The sequence below is a fragment of the Malurus melanocephalus genome, unplaced genomic scaffold, assembly GCF_030028575.1.
Source record: "Malurus melanocephalus ecotype Western Australia unplaced genomic scaffold, MMel_1.1 scaffold_191, whole genome shotgun sequence".
NCBI lineage: Eukaryota > Metazoa > Chordata > Aves > Passeriformes > Maluridae > Malurus > Malurus melanocephalus.
The window spans coordinates 930,267-950,061 of NW_026623423.1; the positions used below are offsets into that span (position 1 = coordinate 930,267).

General features: G+C 44.2%; 1 protein-coding gene across 1 annotated transcript; it reads left to right on the forward strand.

Annotated features, from left to right (window-relative positions):
* Positions 1–3,269: 3,269 nt before the first annotated feature.
* On the forward strand, positions 3,270–14,542 carry FUT10 (fucosyltransferase 10). Its single transcript, XM_057373279.1, has 6 exons — positions 3,270–3,495; positions 3,725–3,920; positions 5,400–5,606; positions 6,296–6,581; positions 10,391–11,226; positions 12,456–14,542. Exons 3-6 carry the CDS (start codon positions 5,526–5,528, stop codon positions 12,678–12,680), a joined length of 1,428 nt encoding a protein of 475 aa, XP_057229262.1. The 5' UTR covers positions 3,270–3,495; positions 3,725–3,920; positions 5,400–5,525; the 3' UTR covers positions 12,681–14,542.
* Positions 14,543–19,795: the final 5,253 nt, after the last annotated feature.

A 19,795-nucleotide genomic window follows, 5' to 3' on the forward strand; every position in this document is an offset into this window, starting at 1 on the left:
GACCTTATCACTCTTAACTATCTGAAAGGAATGAGCCTCTTCTCGCAGGCAACCAGTGACAGGACACTGCCTCAAACTGCACCAGGAGAGACTCAGGGTTGGACATCAGGAGGAATTTCTTCATAGGAAAGGTGATYAGACATTGAACTGGACTACCCAGCATAGACTGCATATGGCGCTCGGTGCCAYGGTCTGGTTGACAAGGTGATGTTCTGTTACAGGATGGACTTAATGATCTCAGAGTCTTTTCCAACCTAAATTATTCTGTGGTTCCCTGATGTGGTGTTGGTCAGCTGGACAGAGTAGCTGAAACAAAGACAGTCATTAAAGAGAACAGCTGATCCAGTGTTATAGATTTGTAATCTGGGGCATTTTGAGATGCATTAGCATGGAGAGCATTAAAGACAGGCAGAGCATGTGCAGTAGCAAGGGCTGTGCATCCATCTGCATCAGTACTGTATACTCAAGGAGGTGGAAAATCATTCCATGTATGGTGGAAATGGTTAGTCTAATTCTGAGCTGGTCAAGTTGAAAGGAACAGGCTTTACAGTGATTTTATGGAAAGAAGAACAGTGCCACAGTGACAGGGAGTATAAGTACGTGGCTGCAAATTAAAATACAAGACCCAGGAAAAGAAAGAATCGGGCCCACAGGTGATTGTGTCATTGAGCAGCTTTGTCTCCTTTGGGAAGTCATTTGAACTCTGTCTCTTTGCTGTTTTTTCTGCCCTGTTTTATYCTGAGGACTTAATTTGTTCTTGCCAGGATGTTCATACAGTGACTCTTTGGAGTGCATAATGTGGTTGCTGCTTTYAAGTGTTACACTAACATAGACTATACTAATAAAAAGGAGGATAAAACCAGAGAAATCTACTGAAAGGTTACTTTGAATAACAGGGCTGTGAATACAATAGAAAGGAACTGGGTATATCTAGAGACAGAGAGGATATCCAGCAGGACCTAAGTGAAAGAAAAAGGTTCTAAAATGCAGAATACTAAAAAAAGAAGAACACAAAAAGAAGACAGACATTAAAAGGACATTAAAAGTGTAATAAAAACTGATCAGAGGAATTGTGTACACACAAATGAGAAACCTCGAAGGCAGTAGATCCTGTTTTGTAGGAGAGAGCAGAAAGAAAAGCTGTTGTTCCTGACCCACGGAGRGAAAAGTTGCATTGTGAGTTTTGTAGATACCAGCAGCTCTTCATGGATAGAGGACACTTGAGACACAGATGTTTAAGAAATCTGGTTTATTAGCTCTGCTGTTTGAGCAACAGTTGGGTTTTTCTGGGTGTCTTTGTCCACAGAATTCATACGTGATGACCTGGCCCTGCCAGTGCTTATGCTGGTATCATCTTCAGCAGCTATTTAACATGGATTACAGACAGGCCAGATCATGCAGTAAGTGCTTATTTCCTCAGAGTGGCATAACAGGACAAGAAACAAAAGTGATCCTCTCTGATGCCAGCCACTGGATTGAGCTGGTCTCAGAAGCTTGCTTATGGCGTGGGATGGAAAGCGGATGGAACAGCCATCCCACTGCCCTCAGGACTAGCTTCCACATTTTCAGTCTGAAACTGTGGGTTGGTGGGTCTGTGGACTGCTTYTGAAGGTTTGAGGGATAGTAACTGAGAAAGTCAAGCCTGTTGAAGGAAGCTGAAGCATTTTACAAGTTTTGTCCTCATGAGAGCACCTTAGGAGTCTGCCAACTGAGGAAATGTGAAAGCCAAGAATAYAACCAAGTTTAAAGTTACGGACCTTATAAAAGCCCGGTGGGATCACAAGGGTAAAACTATACCAGGTTTCTGATCAATTTCCAACTACTTGATTCAATTATCTGAACTACACACTCATTTTGCCATGCTAACTTCAGTCTTCACAGCCTCTAGGCATTCTGAAAGCCTTAGGCCTTTGCATGAACATGCTTTGCAAAATACTGCTTGGAGATTCTTGCTGCATGCCTCATGACTTAAAATGAGTGAAGATCTGTCATGTTCCAGGCCAAATGTCTGTTAACACATTTAAAAGATAATATTAAAACCCAGCCTGAAAGCTTCTACTTAAAAATATGACTCCAGCRGCTAGAACCTTTGTGAGGAAGAAACAAATAGAAAAGCTGAAATTAATCACTAAAGAAAGACTGGAGGATAAGTACATCTGCATGTTTCAGCATTACCGTGTCAGTTGCTAGCTTTCATCTTAGGAGGAGCCTGGTAGTTCAGAAATAAATCAGAGGTCTCTGGTGCAGTGTGTGCAGCAAGAGGAGGGTGCTGCTCCAGAGGGGCTACTAGCAAGAATATCTCTGGTGTAAGGGGGACAGAGCCAGSATGGCAAGGGTCACAGACACTGCTGCAGAGGGCTGCATTCAGGTTGCCTGCTGGATACCCTTCTGATCCTCTCAGGAAGGCTGCAGACATTACRCACCTAGACTAAGGAGATGAGCCGTATGCATAACATTTCCAGAGTTTTTATCACGCATATCAGTTGAGGCACAGGTGTCCCCTCTGCCTCCTCTGGAATTCTTACTCCCTCCACTCCCTTGCAAATTCCCGTGCCTGCCACGCCTGGACTAGAAAGAGCAGGTTTCAACTGTGTATAAATATCAGTACCTCTCAAGAAGCGTGTAGGTATCAGGGATTTCTGCGTTGATACAATGTGTGAATGGGATAGACGAATTGYATGTAGAACAATGTGTGGTTTATAACTCTGTATCAGGTGGGTAAGTACGGGCTCTGCTCTGAGCTAGCAGAACCAGCTCTTCAGAGTAAACATCTACAAAGAGCAAGAGATGCACGAAGTGACTCCCATCTTCAGGAAGCCGCGATCGGGCAGACAGGATCGTTCCCCGGTCGGCACACACGGCCCCGTGGGGATGCCTCGCCAGGGCTGGAGGCAAGGCACGGTCTCAGCTGCGGGATGCCTGCCGCAGCTCCGCGCCAGAGGGACAGGGGTTGCGGGGTCCCCCGTGCCGGCTCTCCCAGATCCTCGGCGCTTCCCAGCTGCCGTGACGCATTTTTTTTTCTGGCTGCCCGCTGGCTTCACGCAGTCAATAGAAAGTCTCCGCCAGGATAGCACTGGCACTGTTGTAAAAAAAACCCAAAAAACAAAAAACCGCGAAGAGCGCGATTATGCAAACGGCTGTAGAAATCAGTGTCGGGGCGGATTTATTTTTGGGAATTGGGTGAGGTCTTGCAGCGCGGATTTGCGGAAGAGCAGTCGGGTGGGGTGAAAGCGATGGGTCTCTCGGGCCAATTGGCCCTCGGCGTTCCCTGTACAGGGCCTCGGGGATCCCGGGAAGAGCCGACCCCTTCCCCGCCCCCGCGGCTTGGGCGGAGGGAGGTGCGGATCCGCACCGCCCGCGCCCGCCCCCCGCCCTCCTCCGCGCTCCAAGTGGGTGCACTAACTGAAAGTTAAAAAAAAGCACCAAAACACCCCAAACCCMCTCCGACCCGCTCAGAGGGGGACTGCGGCGGTGAGGCGGGGCCACTTGGTCGGGGTGAGTACGGCGGCGGGCCGGGGCTGCGGRGTGGGCAGAGCCTCGGGAAGGGAAGGGGTAGCGTTTCGGGGAGCATCCCGGCTGGGATGCTGAGCCCGGAGAATTGCGGCGAGACGGAGCTGGAAGGAGAGGCGGCGGGGAGAGCTGGCAGGAAGTTTGGAAGGGTTTGCAGGGAGCTGCTCCTCCAGCAGGGYAGCTCGGGTTGGTGATTTATCCTTCTTCCCTCAAGTCCTCAGGCCCTCCGCTCAGCCTCGCAGKGAGGTAAAGCGCTGCAAGGTCGTCCTTGCGAGTGGAGCTGGGACGGGACAGAGCCTTGCCTGGCCAAGTCCAAGTACGCACCTCAGCGCCGAGCACAAGTACTGCATGTTGGGCACTGCAGATGCGAAGATGAAGCCGTGGGTCGCTGTGATTCCCTCGGTCAATAGGTACAGCACACCCATGCTGTGGGCAGTTCCCCCTCCAGAACTATACCTAAAATGCTGATTTTTTTTACCTAAATAGCTGGAATTTTGAAAACGATATACCTCTTTTATCAGGGCAGGGTGGTATTCAGAGGATCCAGATGCACTGGCCTGGTAAGACGTGGTGTCTATCTCCAGACAGACACAGCAGTGGGTGGAATTCATACCCTTCCCCTCCTTGTGCCCCCTTTTGGCTGTACTGCAGGAGGCACGGAAAGCACAGAGGCTTTACAGAAAATCCTACCTGATTTGAGAAAAGCTTAACTGGCAGCCGTTCACTTTAACACCCACACAGACCTTCAAAAGCAGCTGGCCTGTGCAGACCAGAATTGCACAGCATGGTTTCATGTCAGCTTTTGCTAAAGAGGCCTCTTTATGTTGGAGAGGAAAGGGATGCACTCGTGTGTCAGTGGGAGTAGAAACAGGGTAATTTTTTTTTACTTTAGCTGTCAGCACCACTGTGATAGTACTACAGCAGGCAGTAGGTTTCCTTGTCAGGGTTTTAGAACTTTGTGATTGGGATTAAGATGGGGGGAAAGCTGGCAGAAAAAAACAGCATAAATTTTAGTTATATTCTGAAAGAGAGGAGCTCTAAAATAGCAGTTTATTAAACATTTTGGTGCATATTTTTCTGCTTTCTGAGCTTTCAGAACACCCACATTTTCAAASTTCTCTGTATGGAGGGCTAGAGTGCTATCTTTCTACCATCCTTTATTTTTATTTTTCAAGATGTAGCTGGAATTTTACAACTCCTGTTGCCAGGARTTGAGATTTTTATACAGAAACATCCATCATGCAGGAAAACAGCAGGGCCCTCTGAAAGCTAAAAAAAGCATTGGGGAAGGCAAAGTTATTTGAAGAAAGGCAGACCAGCACAGGTGCAGATTACTCAGAAAGGGAGACTTGTTGAATTTAACTGGGTTTAGGTATGGAGAGAGCTTGTGTGGATATTGTATTGTTACTTTATGCAATGGAGATTATGGAGTGTGTATTCCATAAGTATTCTTTATGCTTGTGAATAGAAGTCCCAGAATAGTGAAGTGTAGWAAGTCCCAAGTAGGCAGTTGTGTGCCTTCTCCAAGAGCATTTTYAGAGATTGCCCAGGGAAGGAAAACCTTTCATTGCTCTCCTGTTTGTGAGTCTGCTGAAAAGCAGCACAGCTTGACATCTGAAACTCGTAAAAATGGTTGCCCTCCCCACACAGTACTGAGCCAGGGCCATCAGCATTCCTTACACTGACTGCAAGGATGAGATGACCATGATGACCACAGGGAGAGCAGGTGCCTGGGGCTTTCTGAGCAAGAGGGCTATTTGTGGAGGCTACATTCTGGATAGCTGGCTTAAATTGTGGCTCTGGCACCTGCAGAAGGCTATGGGTAGACATGGAACTAACCACTGAGCTTTGAAGGAGTGCTCTGTGTTGATGCTCTACTCTTTTTCCAGAAGCAATCATCATGAAGAGCAATAAGGATAAGATGGGAAAGCCCAGCAGCAAAGGGTGAAGACTTCAGACAAGCTGACCTTCCCAATGCCTGGATGTGACTGCTCTGGTGGGCCTGGTAGTGCAGCATGATTAGGATGAGAAGGAAGATACTGTGGGCATCTTGCTTCTGCTTTGCAGCTGCCTTTTTCCTTGTGGTGACACTCCAGGTACCGGGGCTGGAGGGTGGGGTGTGCACGAGATTGCTGTCAAAGCAGGACACAATCCTGTCAGATGAGAGGGAGCATTGAGGGTGAYACATTTTCCATGCTGGTCTGTGCTTTACCAGGAATGTTTGCAGAAACTCAGTTAGCAGCATGGCCTTGCAGTGATAGCTGGAAGTGACAAAACACAGAGAATACCTGTCTTGTGTACCTCCTTGGCTCCTGGAGGAGTTTCTCAGGAATGTTGCAGCATTTGGTGCCATGTTGTKGTGCCTCTATCCAGCATTGCCTCCTCTGTTCATATGCTTGAACTCATTAGGCAGGGAGGCAAGGCTGGACCTATAGAGACATGAAGGTTTTTTTAACAGCTAATTTTCAGAAGGAACCTGGCTACTGAAGGGCTGTACTCTGTCCTATGCATTTTCCAGGAAGGAAGCAGAAGTTGTGTTCTTAAGTTACACATAATTTGGCCATGTCTTGGTGTAGAAATGTATTTCCAACCTTCTCCTTACAATTTCAAATTAAGGCTTTTCCCGTTCTGACATAAGATGACCTGATGTTTGCAGTTGGTGAAATGCATCCAATTTGATTGACAGAAACTTAGCATACAGACCTAGTGCATGATGCTTAAATTCTGGTTTGTCAAGCAGACRTCCTGGCTAATGACAGTGATTTGTGTCATTATTTCCCTGAAGGTTATCACTGAACTGGGCAATTCGGAGAATAAGGTGTCGGTAATCTCCAGTTTGCATAGCRGCCCGCTAAAGCCTGGGGAGAGACATGCTTTTCAGTTTAAGAAGCAGGAACTTCACAGCAGCTTCAAGACAAAGTCTGATGTAAATCACTATCCTGTCCTGCTCTGGTGGTCTCCCCTGACTGGAGAGACAGGGAGATTCAGTCAGTGTGGAGAGGATGTTTGCTTCTTTACTATCAACAAGACCTACCAGCACAATCAGATGACAAGAGCATTTCTGTTCTATGGTAAGAATCTCTCTGTTTTTAAAGAAGCAGCTTTTCCTCCTGCTTAGTTGTTTCCCTTTAGAGATTAAATATTCTAGGTGGTAATGACCTGGAACAGGAAATTGATGCAGCTCATTAGGCTAAACTTCAGCTGGTGCTGAATATTGTTCAGAGTGCTCTGTGAAAGTACTCTGAAAAGTGATGGTGCACATCTGGGGTGTGACTGTTGCCTTGTCTCATGCTGCCTTCCAATCACATGTGCTCCCTGTTCATGGGAGAAAAGACAATTTCATGTCATTGCYAAGGCATTTAAAGACAGTCTGAGATCAAGCCAACTTTTTCCAGTCTTCTGGCTTGTCACCCCTAACAGTGGGTCTGCAGGGCCTTTGTTGCACTTGTGCAAGTCTTTTGTCTAAAAATAATGCCGTCTCTGGTAACACTGCAACTCCCCTGCCTCATGTGCCAAGAAATTACTAGCAGACTCTAAATAGAATGTAGTGAAAGMAACCTATTGATTCTGCACAGGGAGTAGCAGTTAGTGCAGCTTTCTGAGCTGCAACTTCCCACTGCATACACCATAAAGTGAGTCTAGAAAACATGAAAGATGCATCTTATAGAAGTAGACCTTACTTCACTAACTTTGAAGTTTAGAACAAAACTTTGTTCTTTTTATCCATACAGTTGTTTTTGAAAGAAAAATTGAGTTTCAGGTGGAAAAATAAATTCAAATACTTTTCTCTGACTGGTGGGGTCAAATATCTTGTCTGGAAATAAAATAAACCTGAGTCTTATTCACTGAAGCTGAATACCGGTGAACTGGAAATACAGGAAAGAAGGGCCTTTAGTTTGGTTGTTAGCAGTGAATAAAAAACTTATCATTAATCCTTTTAGATCTCCAAGTAGGTCAGCTTTGTCAATTGATAATATAGTGGTTAAGCATGAAAGTGAAGGAATAACAGCAAAGRAATGAGAAGCTGACCCAATTAAAGACAAAGAAAGCTGGATTGCATCACAGGAAAGCTGTAAAGTCTGGTGATTTTCATTCTGGTAGTAATTTTGTTTGTCTGTTTTAGCGTTAGAAGGAATATTACTCTTCATTTTTAAAAGCTTCTGGACACRGTTTCCATTCTTATTTTTGAAAGGCTATACTGGGCACAAGACTCCCTGTAGCATTTTTTTAAAATTCTTCAAGTGATGCTGGTTATGATCTTTGTAAAGATAAGTGTCAAAATGAGCAAAATTATGACTTATTTTTAAACCAGAGTAAATAATCTCAAAATACTAAAATACAGAGAGAGAGAGAGAGAGAGTTTTTCTGTCATTGTCTCTTTCTGTCCTTCTCTCCCTGCTGCCCTGATGCACTAAGTTGTGAGTCTGCAAAAAGCTATATTTCACTTTTACAGAATTTCCCACTGAGCAGCCTGCTGARTGAAAACTTGAATATCTGAATTTCCATGCTAACTCTGGATCAGATMACAGTTTCACCTTCCAAAGAAAATGCATTAATTTTCCCTTAGTACTTGCTCAGTAAACTAGTCAAGAGTGAAAGGATCCAAAGATCCAAGAAAAGTACTGTTGAAAAATATGGGGTGCAAATGTTTTCCAGCAAAACTGCTTTGTTAGGAGCACTAACTTTTCTACAGCTTGTCCTGACTCACGGTTCTGGCCTTGGGAGCCCCTTGGTGTAGGTGATGACTTTGTCAAGTGTCGCTCTCTTCTGTTTGGAAATGAGGTGTGACATCCACTTGCTAGATTTTGTCTCTGTTTTGGGGAGGGATTCCCAATTCCACCTTTTCAGTGTCATAATTCATAGACTGCAGTGGTTAGCATGAGCTGTCAATGTGACTGAGTCAGCATGAGCTGGATCTGTCAGAGCCTGAGGGGTGTTGTTTCTAGGAGAGGAGGATGTCCAGCTGGTCTGTGCTGGAGCACTGAGTCCTTGGAGTTTGACTTCTGAATGAAAGATAATCTTCTAAAATGTGTGACTTCTAACAGCATACATCTTTCTCTTCTGCATATCTAAGATTTCCAAATTAATAGTCAGSAAGTGAAATGGCTCATAATTCTGGTCTTGTATGTTTTTTATTCCATCATATACTTATTTCCTTTATCTTGTGGGATAGAGGGCTAACTGATAATATCTTCCCTTTAATCCTTTTTGTCTTTTTGCTGGACAGAGACTGATTAAGCATTGTATTAAAGTCAGCCATTCTGGTGTGCTCTGATCTGTACTGTGTCCAGTTTTGAAGTCAGCCATTCTGGTGTGCTCTGATCTGTACTGTGTCCAGTTTTGGGCCACTTGTTTCAAGAAAGATGTTGCGGTGCTGAAGCACATCCAGAGAAGGACATTGAAGCTGGGGAACGGTCTGGAGAGGAAGTCCAATGAGGAGCAGCTGAGGGAGCTGGGGATGTTTAGCCTGGAGAAAAGTAGGCTCAGTAGGAGGTGATCTTATCACTTTCTACAACTGCCTGACAAGAGGCTGTAGCCAGGTGCTGTTGGCGTCTTTTCCCAGGCAAGGGTATGTAGAGTCTTCTGATGAAGAATTCCTGATAAGAGTTGGGGTGCTTTGGGTTTGTTTCTGGTCCATGGCTCCCTGCAGAGATATGGYCACTGCTTGACCCTGCTTCTTGTGACTGCATCAGTGTCTTGGGGTRAAAGGGGGAAGTTGGCATCGAGAAAGTGTTACCCCATCTACACAGAATCTGCTTCTTACTGGCTATTCCACTAAGTTGGTTTGTTTAAGACATTATGTTCCCAATCATCCTAGGTGCAAACAGCTGTGGAGTTCTCTAAACAATGCTTAGGTTGCCACAGATGGTAGTTTGTCTAACGATAAAGAATTTGTGATCTCTAAACCAGTTCTCTAGTGTGAGTTTCAGTTTTTGAATGTCTCTTGCTTGACAATATTGGGGAAGAGTATGTTCAGTCTCTTTGCTTAAATGGAAAGCTAGTTGTAAGACAGTGCAGAAGTATATTGACAAAAATCGGGCAACTTTTTGTTTAATCTGCAGTAAGACTGRTCATGTGAGTAGCGCAGTAGTACAGAAGGGAGATCAAGGGTTGGATTAATGAGCTAGTGTTTTCAGCTTAGTTTTGCACAGACCAGCCTTTAGGTTGGTCTAAGGCTTTACAGTTTACAGTTTTCTCAAGTTCTGCAGTTGACTACATTTTAGACATGGTTATTCTTTTAAAATTGGCATTACTTTGAGGAACTGTCCTCTGCTGGAAGCTACTTTTTTATGTGTCTGGTAGGTAGCTGTGATACATCACCTCTTAATTTTTCTTTTGATAAGTTAATAGATTGGCTTMCGAAGTCTCTACTGTACAATGTCTTTTCAAGAGTTGAAGTAATTATTTTGCTTTTTCTCCTTAATCCTGACCAGTATTTCAACATCTTTTTAGTTCTTTTATTACAAGAACCAAATTGAGCTCTTCCTTGCATCACAGAGGAAATATCGTCTGTTCCCTCATTTAGGGAACCAGGGGATTATTAAACATCTTACTAGTCTCATTTCAGTACATTAAAATATAAAATTCCTAGTGATCCTTTGAAATGAGAGGCCTTTAAACTAATACGACATGAAAGGAAACCACTTCTAATATTAACTACTGATCCCACTTCTCTAGATTCTTCTGCTGTGAAATTCAGTTTTATCTGTCATTATGCTCCTGTGCCTTTGCATGAATTGCATTCTTTGAAATAACTGTCTTATAGCATCAGAAATGTGTTTTTAGGCCTGATACTAAATTAAAACTAGACTTCTATGTCGTTGTAGTTAGTGTCGTGTGACCTGTAAGAGCAAGGTGAATACTATTTGCTTTTATCTAGGTACTGACTTCAGTATARACAGCTTACCCCTTCCTCGTAAAGACTATCATGACTGGGCTCTTTTTCATGAGGAGTCACCAAAAAACAACTACAAACTCTTCCATGAAGCAACCATCACCTTATTCAACCACACTGCAACATTTAGCCGCCACTCTCACCTGCCACTGACCACGCAGTACCTTGAGGGTGTAGAGGTCCTGAAGTCATTGAGGTTCATGATCCCACTGCAGATGAAAAATAGCCTGAGGAAAAGGCTTGCACCGCTTGTGTACGTGCAGTCTGACTGCAACCCSCCTTCTGACCGGGACAGCTATGTGCGTGAGCTGATGTGCCACATTGAAGTAGAYTCTTATGGGGAATGTTTGCATAATAGAGATCTACCTCAGCACCTCAGAAATCCAGCTGCCATGGATGATGAGAACTTTTTAAAAATACTGGCACAGTACAAGTTCATTCTCGCTTTTGAAAATGCGATTTGTGGAGATTACATCACTGAAAAACTYTGGCGGCCTCTGAAGCTGGGAGTGGTGCCAGTGTACTTTGGGTCTCCCAGTATTGTAGACTGGCTTCCTAGTAACAAGAGTGCAATCCTGGTATCCAGTTTTTCACATCCTCGGGATCTGGCCCGTTACATCAAAACACTGGATACAAATGATGAAGAGTATGAGTCCTACCTACAATGGAAACTGAAAGGGGACATTTCCAATCCGAGACTGCTTACAGCAATGAAGGAGCGCAAGTGGGGAGTACAAGATATCACCCAGGACAATTACATTGATGCCTTTGAGTGCATGGTGTGTAACAGGGTGTGGGACAACATCCGACGGAAAGAGAAGGTATGTRTGAATTTGTGTATTGCAGAGGCTTTAAAATGGCACGAGGGTCAGGCTTGTGCCAGGAAGTTTGGTTAGCAGATTTCTGGCCAGCCGACAGCCAAGGTATTCCAGTGCCATTGGGCTGTGCATCCTCCTGTGAACAGGTGTTGGCAGAAAGTGCGGGTGCACAACCAGAGCACGTGTTCCTTGCTTGCTGCAGTGTGTGAGCATGTGTTGACCACTGAGCTGGTGGTCATTTTCACACAGAGGCTTGAGTTGTTGGGGCAGAAGGCTTTTTTCAGGCTGCAGAAAGTAGCCTAAGTTGTTCACCCTCCTTAGATGACCTGGAACATCTGGAAACATGTTGCCCAGAAAGGCTGTGGGATCTCTGTCCTCTGCGGTGTTTGAAGACTCAGTTTTSCTCTAGGCAATTAGATACGATTTGGAAGAGGAAACTAGAATAGAGATCCCTGTCTTCAGATCTGTCTTTAGCACTCTGTGACTGTCAGGCTCTGTATATACATRCGAGTTCATTCAAACCTGTAGCCACAACATGCTGTTGTCTGTGGCTGGATTTGGTGGCTAAACACTGAAACAGTGTTTAAGCCAGGTTGTGTTTGAGAGGCTGTATTTTAGCTGATCACAATCTGAGCAATACACTAAATGGTCAGCCAGTAGAAGGAAGATGGAGAAAACYTTTGAAGTTGTTTAAGTGATGAGAACTGGCAAGTGATGTGCTTAACCACGCTTTGCTGTTTCGATGTAATGCAAATCTGGACATATGTACTCTCTTTGAGTTAGGAATGCAACCATGGAAAAGTAAAGGTACAGAAATTCCTTCCTGATASTTTTATGGCTCTCTAATCAATAAGATTGTGAAGACCAGTTTGCTCTCCTGGACAGATTTGTGGCTTTTTTATTTTCCCCKTAGAAAGAAAATCTCAGTAAGTGTGTGCATATTTCAGAACATAATGATGAAAATATAACACCTTGCCTTRTAATTTCATTTTTTTGTGGGCTGATTCTGCTCATTTGCAGTCAAACCTTGTATGAGACTCAGCGTGGCTCTTGTCAGCGTGACTGATCCTGTCCCAGACACTTTGGGGTGGCCTTCCACAGGGGCATGGGGGGAGTCTGCAGCAGGAAGTAAAGTGTAACTGACCTGATTYGGCAGTTTACTAATAACACAGCACTTTTCTTCTGTTTGACTGTGTTCGTGAATAGCCCCTTTTATTTGTCTCTGTTGCCAGGGATGGCTGCCCCAGAGGTGGGAGGCCCAGGTTAACCATCTGAGCTGTCCCAAACCAGAAGCATTTTGGTTCTCCTCCTCAAAYCCTGGCTGGACTTCTCTCCAAAAGATGTGGATACCAAGCTTCGAGCAATCCAAGAGAGAAGCCTGGGCACTGAGACACCTGGTGGAAAGGAACAGGAATTTTACAGCTGAAGAATTTTGGATGCTTGTATTCAAAGAATAGAAGCAATGACCTGCAAAACAGAGTGAGCTCCTCAGAGGAGTTCTGTGGAGTTTTCTTTTGTAGATGACCTAATAATTTAGGATCAGTAGCCATGGGAAGTAGACCCATAAGACTGAAGTTTGTATGTTCGATGCTAAAGGGGCACTAAGAARTGTTAAGCAATAAAATCATTCTGCCAGGTAATACATGCATATGTATATGTATATATTTAGAATGATTTGTATTAATTGTCATTGGTTCAAGTGTTTGAACTAAGGCTCTGGTTGCCAGGGTTCTCAAAGCCCAGATTTAAGCAYACAGCTAATTACCCTGAATCAGATGGCTCTTCCTCCATCTTCAGATACATTTCTGCTTGGTCCCTTTTTCCCCAGTCCAGGGCCCTCCTTTGCTATCTTGATAACCTCAAGGTGCAGAGCAGCTGGCACCATTGCACTGGCACAGTTTCTTTGCTGCTTTGGAGGTAGACTGAAAACTTGGGACTGTGTCCCTGGCTAGCTGTTTATTATCAATTTTCCTGGCATCAGCAGATTTAGCAGGGACTTGGCGGGCTTTGTGTCCTGACACTGAGTGCCAATGTAAAGTACATTAGTGGCTGGCACGAGGAATCGCCATCTGTTAGTGTCCAGGGACAGATTGAATGAAAAACGTGCTGGCTCAGACTTAACCCACCATCTTTTGCTAAAAATAAGTGGAGCACATGAATATCTCTGCTCCCCAGAAGTAGGGCTGGCTTTGATCTGACTTACCTTCTTGCCTTTCTGATGATATATTTGTATTCTGATGATRTATTTGTATTCTGATCATGGTATTTGTATCATGTATAAACATGAAATAATATGGCTAAAAGGGCAGGGATAATAGAGTCCATTGGTGCTGAACAGTCTTCAGTAGGCCCAGGGAGAACTAGACAAACAGCCTTCCTATTTTAACACAGAAAACCTCAAGTTACTGAATTTGAGAAAGAATTAAACTTTGTGATCTTGGTCATCACTTGCCAAAGGTCACACTTTTGCCCGGTGTTCAGACTGTGGCAGTTTTCATCCCAAATTTTTTCAGCCTCAGTCGACTTCCACAGTACCTGCAGAATGGCACTGGCTGAGGGGAGCCGTTTAGATGAGGGACCACGTAGTGGTGTGTATGTGGGCATGTGTAGCCAATCCTACACATGCCCACTTATGATGACACATGCAAATGGAGCTACTAATACAGAGTTCTTCACATTGCTGGAAAGCCAGATTTTCACCTGTGTGGTAATTTCCATGCAATTGTTCCTTGCACCAGGCTGTTTAAAATTTCCATCAAACCCTTGGCTGTTTCATGAAGGGGTGCCCACATAGTGGTAGTGGGGAAGGATGTGAATATCATTTACACAAAGAAATTCAGCTGCAAAAGTTGTTTACCTTGAAAAAGTTTGCTTGCCGGAAATTTCCTCAATGAATAGCTGGTGATTTTTTTATTACTTTTAAATCTGTAAAAGGAAAGATCCGTTTTATGGCCATGAACAGTACAGTATTGGTCATTAGTATCWGTCATTGTTTCTATGAGAATATGTTCAGTTTTGATTAAGCGAAATATTCCCACTGAAATTTCTCACCACTAGTGTTTTGCCAGTGTGACACACAGCYTCTGTTGGCATATCTTAAACACTTTCCCCAGTGGATTGCAGTGCAAATGATGATTAGGCTCCATGAATGAAGCTCTTCAGGAAAGTATCATTAACAGTGGACTCACAGGCTTCCCTAGATCAGAATTGAAAGCTAGACATAAACCCAAAGCATTTGCAAAGGGAACTGCTGAATCCTTGTCTGTCGCCATGAATCCCGGTTTCACTTCCCAGGATGATAAAGTATATTTGAAACATGAAGGACTAACTACTTTCTGTTGTTATTGTGGTTTTTTTTTTTTTTTTTTTTTTTTTTTTTTTTTTTTTTTTTTTTTTTTTTTTTTTTTTTTTTTTTTTGATGTTCTGCTGTCTCCTTTGCCAAAAATTTCAAGCCATGATGTTTGAAGACCTCAGGAACTGCACAACTGAATATTTTTTTCTTTTTTTTTCATGGTGGATTCTGCCAGATCTGGAGCATTCTGAACAGTCTGGTAGACAGATACTATCCAAAGATACAAGACATATTTATCTCAATTTTTAGTGGTTTATTATCCTTCATTTTATTTTGGTGGAGYGTGAGGGAAAGAAGGACTGAAGTAACTGGTTTGCATCTCACATTCTGAAATTTCAAGTGGTTGGCAGTGCACGTTTCAGAAGAGGTAACCTGTTCATCCACTGCTGTACACAGCAGAAAGATGAGCCTTCAGAGCAGTTCCCTGAAGGTATTCTGTGGTTTAATTGTCAGTCCTCTCACAGTGCATTCTTTTTACAGGTTACACTCTTGGGTCCCACAAGCTAATTCAGAGCAACCTCAATTTGGCCTCTTCATTTCTTAATCACCTTCTAGAGTCTTCTTTCCTCTGCTGGATGGAGGATTTGTGAATATCACCGTGGGACATTTATGGCAGGAATTTGTGTAGGCTAATCAAGTGTGTGAGAAAGAGTGACCATGGTGAATTCTAAGTTGATCTCTCCCCCTGCTGCTCTGAGAAGGAATAAGCAGAAATTTTTTAGCAGATTTGCTAGCCTTCCCGCCATGTACAGATTTGTAATTCTAGCCAACAGAGGGATCCAGTTTGCTTGACAGACACAGATGATGCAGTCCTTTTTTTTTTTTTTTTTTTTTTTCTTTTGTTTTTTTTTGATTTTTTTTTTTTTTTTTGGTTTCCTTTTGCCTTAGAAAGACAATAGCAGAACAGTTGAGAAAAACTCTGTGCTTCCAGCAGCAAGAGTGGATGAATGAGTGGATGTTTCCCAGCCTCTTACTCAGTGGTAACAAGCTGTCCTGATTTTCACTAATGTGGCATATAAGAAACAAAGACCGTTTCTACTGGGCTTGCATTTATTCCATTGAACCCATACCCATCACATACCTGTGGAGTCATAAATATTTGTGACCTCTGAGCCAGCACCAACTTTTGCATTTGAAGTACAAAATGTCAAGACTGGAGTGCCCCTTCAGAAGATGCCTGCATTGAGCTTGGAGGTGTCTCAGAAATCTGCAACATCTCCCTGGTGGGATTGGGAAAGCCTGGGGAAAGAGGTGACCCTGGACACTAGCCTTGGAAATGGTCCTTCTCCCTGAGAAAAATTAGAATGGAGGCACACACAAATGGAAGTTGAGATTGCTTTTAACTTCCTACGACTCTCTCATGTCCTCTCTTCGTCCAGCCTCAGCCTTCTACCAGCTCCCTCTGATATAGCTGTGACTCCTGTCCTCCATGATGTCTGGTTGTGTAGGGAAACAAAACTCAAGCTTTTTCACTGCAAACATTTGCTCACATTTCTCTATTTTTTAATGTGTCACAGGCCTGAGYCTCCAACTTTTCCTTCTTGGGTTATGACAGCCTGTGCTCAAGGCAAGTTCTGGCTTGGTGCAGTGATATCTGGAATCAGGCTGCAGGGAAACAGCTGAGGTGAGTGTGAGAAGGAGCTGTCACTCTCTTTGAGGTCCCAAGTCCCTGTCTGGGCTGTGCCATGCTGTGCCTGTTCCCAGTTCTTCTTTCTGAATCTTCATCTGTTGTCCCCGTGGACCTGCTGGGGGATTGCTGCGCTGTCACTGTCCCTGCCCTCCACCACAGCCCTGCCCTGTGTCCTGCCCATGGTGCAGCATCCCTGCAGCCCAGTGGAGTTGCTGCCCATTCGGCTCYGCTCCCAGCGGATTTTTTGTGCCTCACCCTGGGGCCTTTCCAGATGCTACTGCTAGTGGGGAAAGTCCCTTGGAACATCTGRCCATTGTGAAGCTTCCTTCAACTTCCTAAGGGTTGTTCCACCTCTTGGTGAGGTTGTCCACAGCAGATGCCCCCATGCCACCCCTTGACCATTATCTGTGAACCCAAAGCTGCATCCCCTGTCTCATGGCAGAGTGCTGGGCAGCTGGGCTGTCCATTGCCTACAGTCTTTGCCTTCCCACAGCATTCCACTGTTGGAACACTCCTGCCACATTGCTTYGATCCCAAGTGTGCACAGAACTGAAGTTTAAAATTTTTTCTTCTGAACTCTGGCCAGTCAACCAGCTTTTCCCATATTGTTTTGGTTTTGAATATTTGTTTGCTCTTCAAAAATCTCCCTMACATTGACTCTAGCCAGCACTCTGGAAAGGCCTAGTGGGCTGGGGGTGTTAACACAGAAGATCATATGAGATTGCGGTGCTCGGAATACATTAAAGGCACAATGGAGTATTTGCCCTAGAAGGTGAACAGCAAGCTGAAGACTGAAGAAGTGATTAAAAAACATAAGGAGGACTTTAACTACATTCATTTCCATGCAAGACAAACCTCGATCCTGTGCTGTGGGYGCACAACTGTGCATTGTGGTTCTCAGAGGTCAAATCCCAGCTTTCCTCCTTCATGCTGCATTTACAGAGAAACAAAGCCAAAGCCTTGCTTGTGGCAGGCATGAAAGAAAAGCAAAGATCTCGATGCTGTTAGCGCACGTTTTCAGAGCTCGTGGTGCTGTGTTTTGTCAGCAGCACGGTGTTAGCCTGACATGAAACACAATGAGGGCGGCTGTGCGCTTCTGTGGATAAGWGTGTCGCTGCTGCGTATGCATGAGGTGGTGGTGGGGAGGTCTCACATGACTGGCACTGTAGAGCCCTGCTGTGCAGCTCTGTGAGGGCTGCTCACAAACCAGACTAGGGTTAAAGCCAGGCTCTTTCTCTGTAATTAACGCAAAGAGGGAGCCCGTGAGCTACCCTTCACAGGTGCAGTTTCTGCAGAGGAGGAGTCATGGGAAGCTCGATAGTGTGGAGTGGAATGGACATATGCTGCTGTGTCCTGCTGGCTGATATTCCCCCTAAGTGTTTTTAAACCACTTATTGAACCCTCAAGTGCAGACCTGGTTTTTAGTTAGTCTTCTGARCTCAGGGTAAATGAATTAATTATTAAAAACCTACAGCCATTTGCTGATCTCTTTACTCTCTGGCCTTGGAAGAAGATAAGGTGTAGAGATGTTATTTTGCATCTGATCAATCAAATGTCTTGTAATCAATCTTGTTTAATATATGTACATATATTCTGCAGGGAAAAACTGGCCTGAAGATTGCTTAAGGTTGCAAAGCAAAGCAAAATGTAGAAYATTTGTCTAACTGGTCTTTTTAAACTCAAATTTTTTTCCCCCAAAATGTTCMATTGGGGCACCATCAAGTTCATGAAATTTAGTTCATTTTGCTTTGCCAGTTCYACACCAAAGCTACACATCCCCAGGTTAGTTACCTTCTCCTTCAACTTCCTTTCATTTGTGTCTGTCCTGAATCTGAAGTGAGGTGGGAGTCTGGGAAATGCACCATCAAAAGAGACTTGGCCAGAAGTTTTATCTTTCTGCCCAGGTGAGGGGGAAGCACTGGCATCTCTAATACATGGAGCATTTGACTTGTCAGTCTTCTATACACAMAAAGCCACATAAATTGGGAAGAGGCTGCATTTTTCTTTCTGACGATTTTCAACAGAGAACAACCTTCCTGGGTTCTGGGTCTCCTGGTGTGCAGAAATGTGGTAGCATGGCACCCTGGCCTGGGAGGAGTGAGTGGGGCAGTAKGCTCAGAGGACTGAAACATGCATGCAGCAGATTAGGGGAAGCCTAAGTTTTGATGRATTCTGCTGCAAACTTCAGGAGAGCTTGGTTGCTTTTCAGTCTCCTTTTCAGTGCTGCTTTGTCAGCAGAGAAGCCATCTCCTTGCCTGTTGGATGATGGGGTGTCCTCAGGCCTCTGGTAGATTCTGGCTGTGACAGTTCTTGGAGCATGGCTGGACCTGGGTGGGCCTGAGATGACTTTATTTATTTATTTATTTATTTATTTTTTAATTTGAATGAGGAAATACATATTCTTGTACTGGATTCCAGTAAGAGGCATTGGTGTGTTGAGAAAGACACTATGCAAAAACTGTGACAAAACCAAGAGTCTTGGCAGTCAGTCATAGGCGTGCTATAGATTTATTATCTCCAGAATCATGTGTGCCTTTAGTAACTATGCCACCAGACTCTCACTTTGCATAAATTAAACTTTCCGTGGATTGTAAATTATTAATGCACTAAAATGTGCTGCTAACAGTTTGCATTTGAAGCTATTACTCTCTGTTCCTGACAGATACATTTGATTGTTTACCATTTTCCCAGAGTCAGCAAAAATATATCCTTTCTCCCCATGCCATGTATTTTCTACAAAAACCACAGAAACCCAAGGTGATTAATTCCGGGTGTGAGAGCAGTACATGCAAAAACCCAGTAATAATGCAATTAGATTTAGACTCTAGGCCACTTCATTGCCCCCAAAATACTTAATCTAACAATGAAAGAAAAAAAATTCTGTCTGAGGAGTCTCAGAMCTCTCAAAACTCACCAGGTATGGTGGAAATTGCTGCTACCCCATCCCCATGCAGAGTGGGAGGCTGAATACATGCTATTCCCACCTCTGTATATAATGTTACTTTATTCACACAAATACAAAACTCAGTTTTGCTGTTGTGACCCAGGTTGTGTCATCTGTTCTAGGATTGCTAATCAAAAATGATCAAATATTCATCCAACAGCAATTTTGTCCAATGACGTGGTGACAGAGAGCCAAACCTGAAGGATACATGAGTCAGTGTATCCTCTTTATACTGCTAGGGCATTACARAGAGGCTTATACTGAATGTAATGTAACGTAATTCTACTCAGGGGTTGCTGTACATCATCAGAACAATATAAATGTAAATCCGGGGTAAGGGCTTAATGCTTGAAACACCAGCCCACAGTGTGGGAGCTGTTGAGAGCACCAGGACACAGAAGACTGTAGACAGTGCAGATGCTGGGTGGCATCATGGGAGAGTGRTGGTGACTGCAGAGCCAGCCGGTTTTGTCAGGTGGTTTCACTGGGGTCCCTCTATGATCCCATGCTGCAGCTGTTCCAGCATYGCCTTTCCCACCAGTCCAAAAGGCRTGCCTCCTACCTGACATCAGGGCTGTTCTCTAGAGCAAAACATTAGTTTTCCGGGCCAGAAACCAGCTCACAAGGGGTGCTGGTGAGCCCTGCA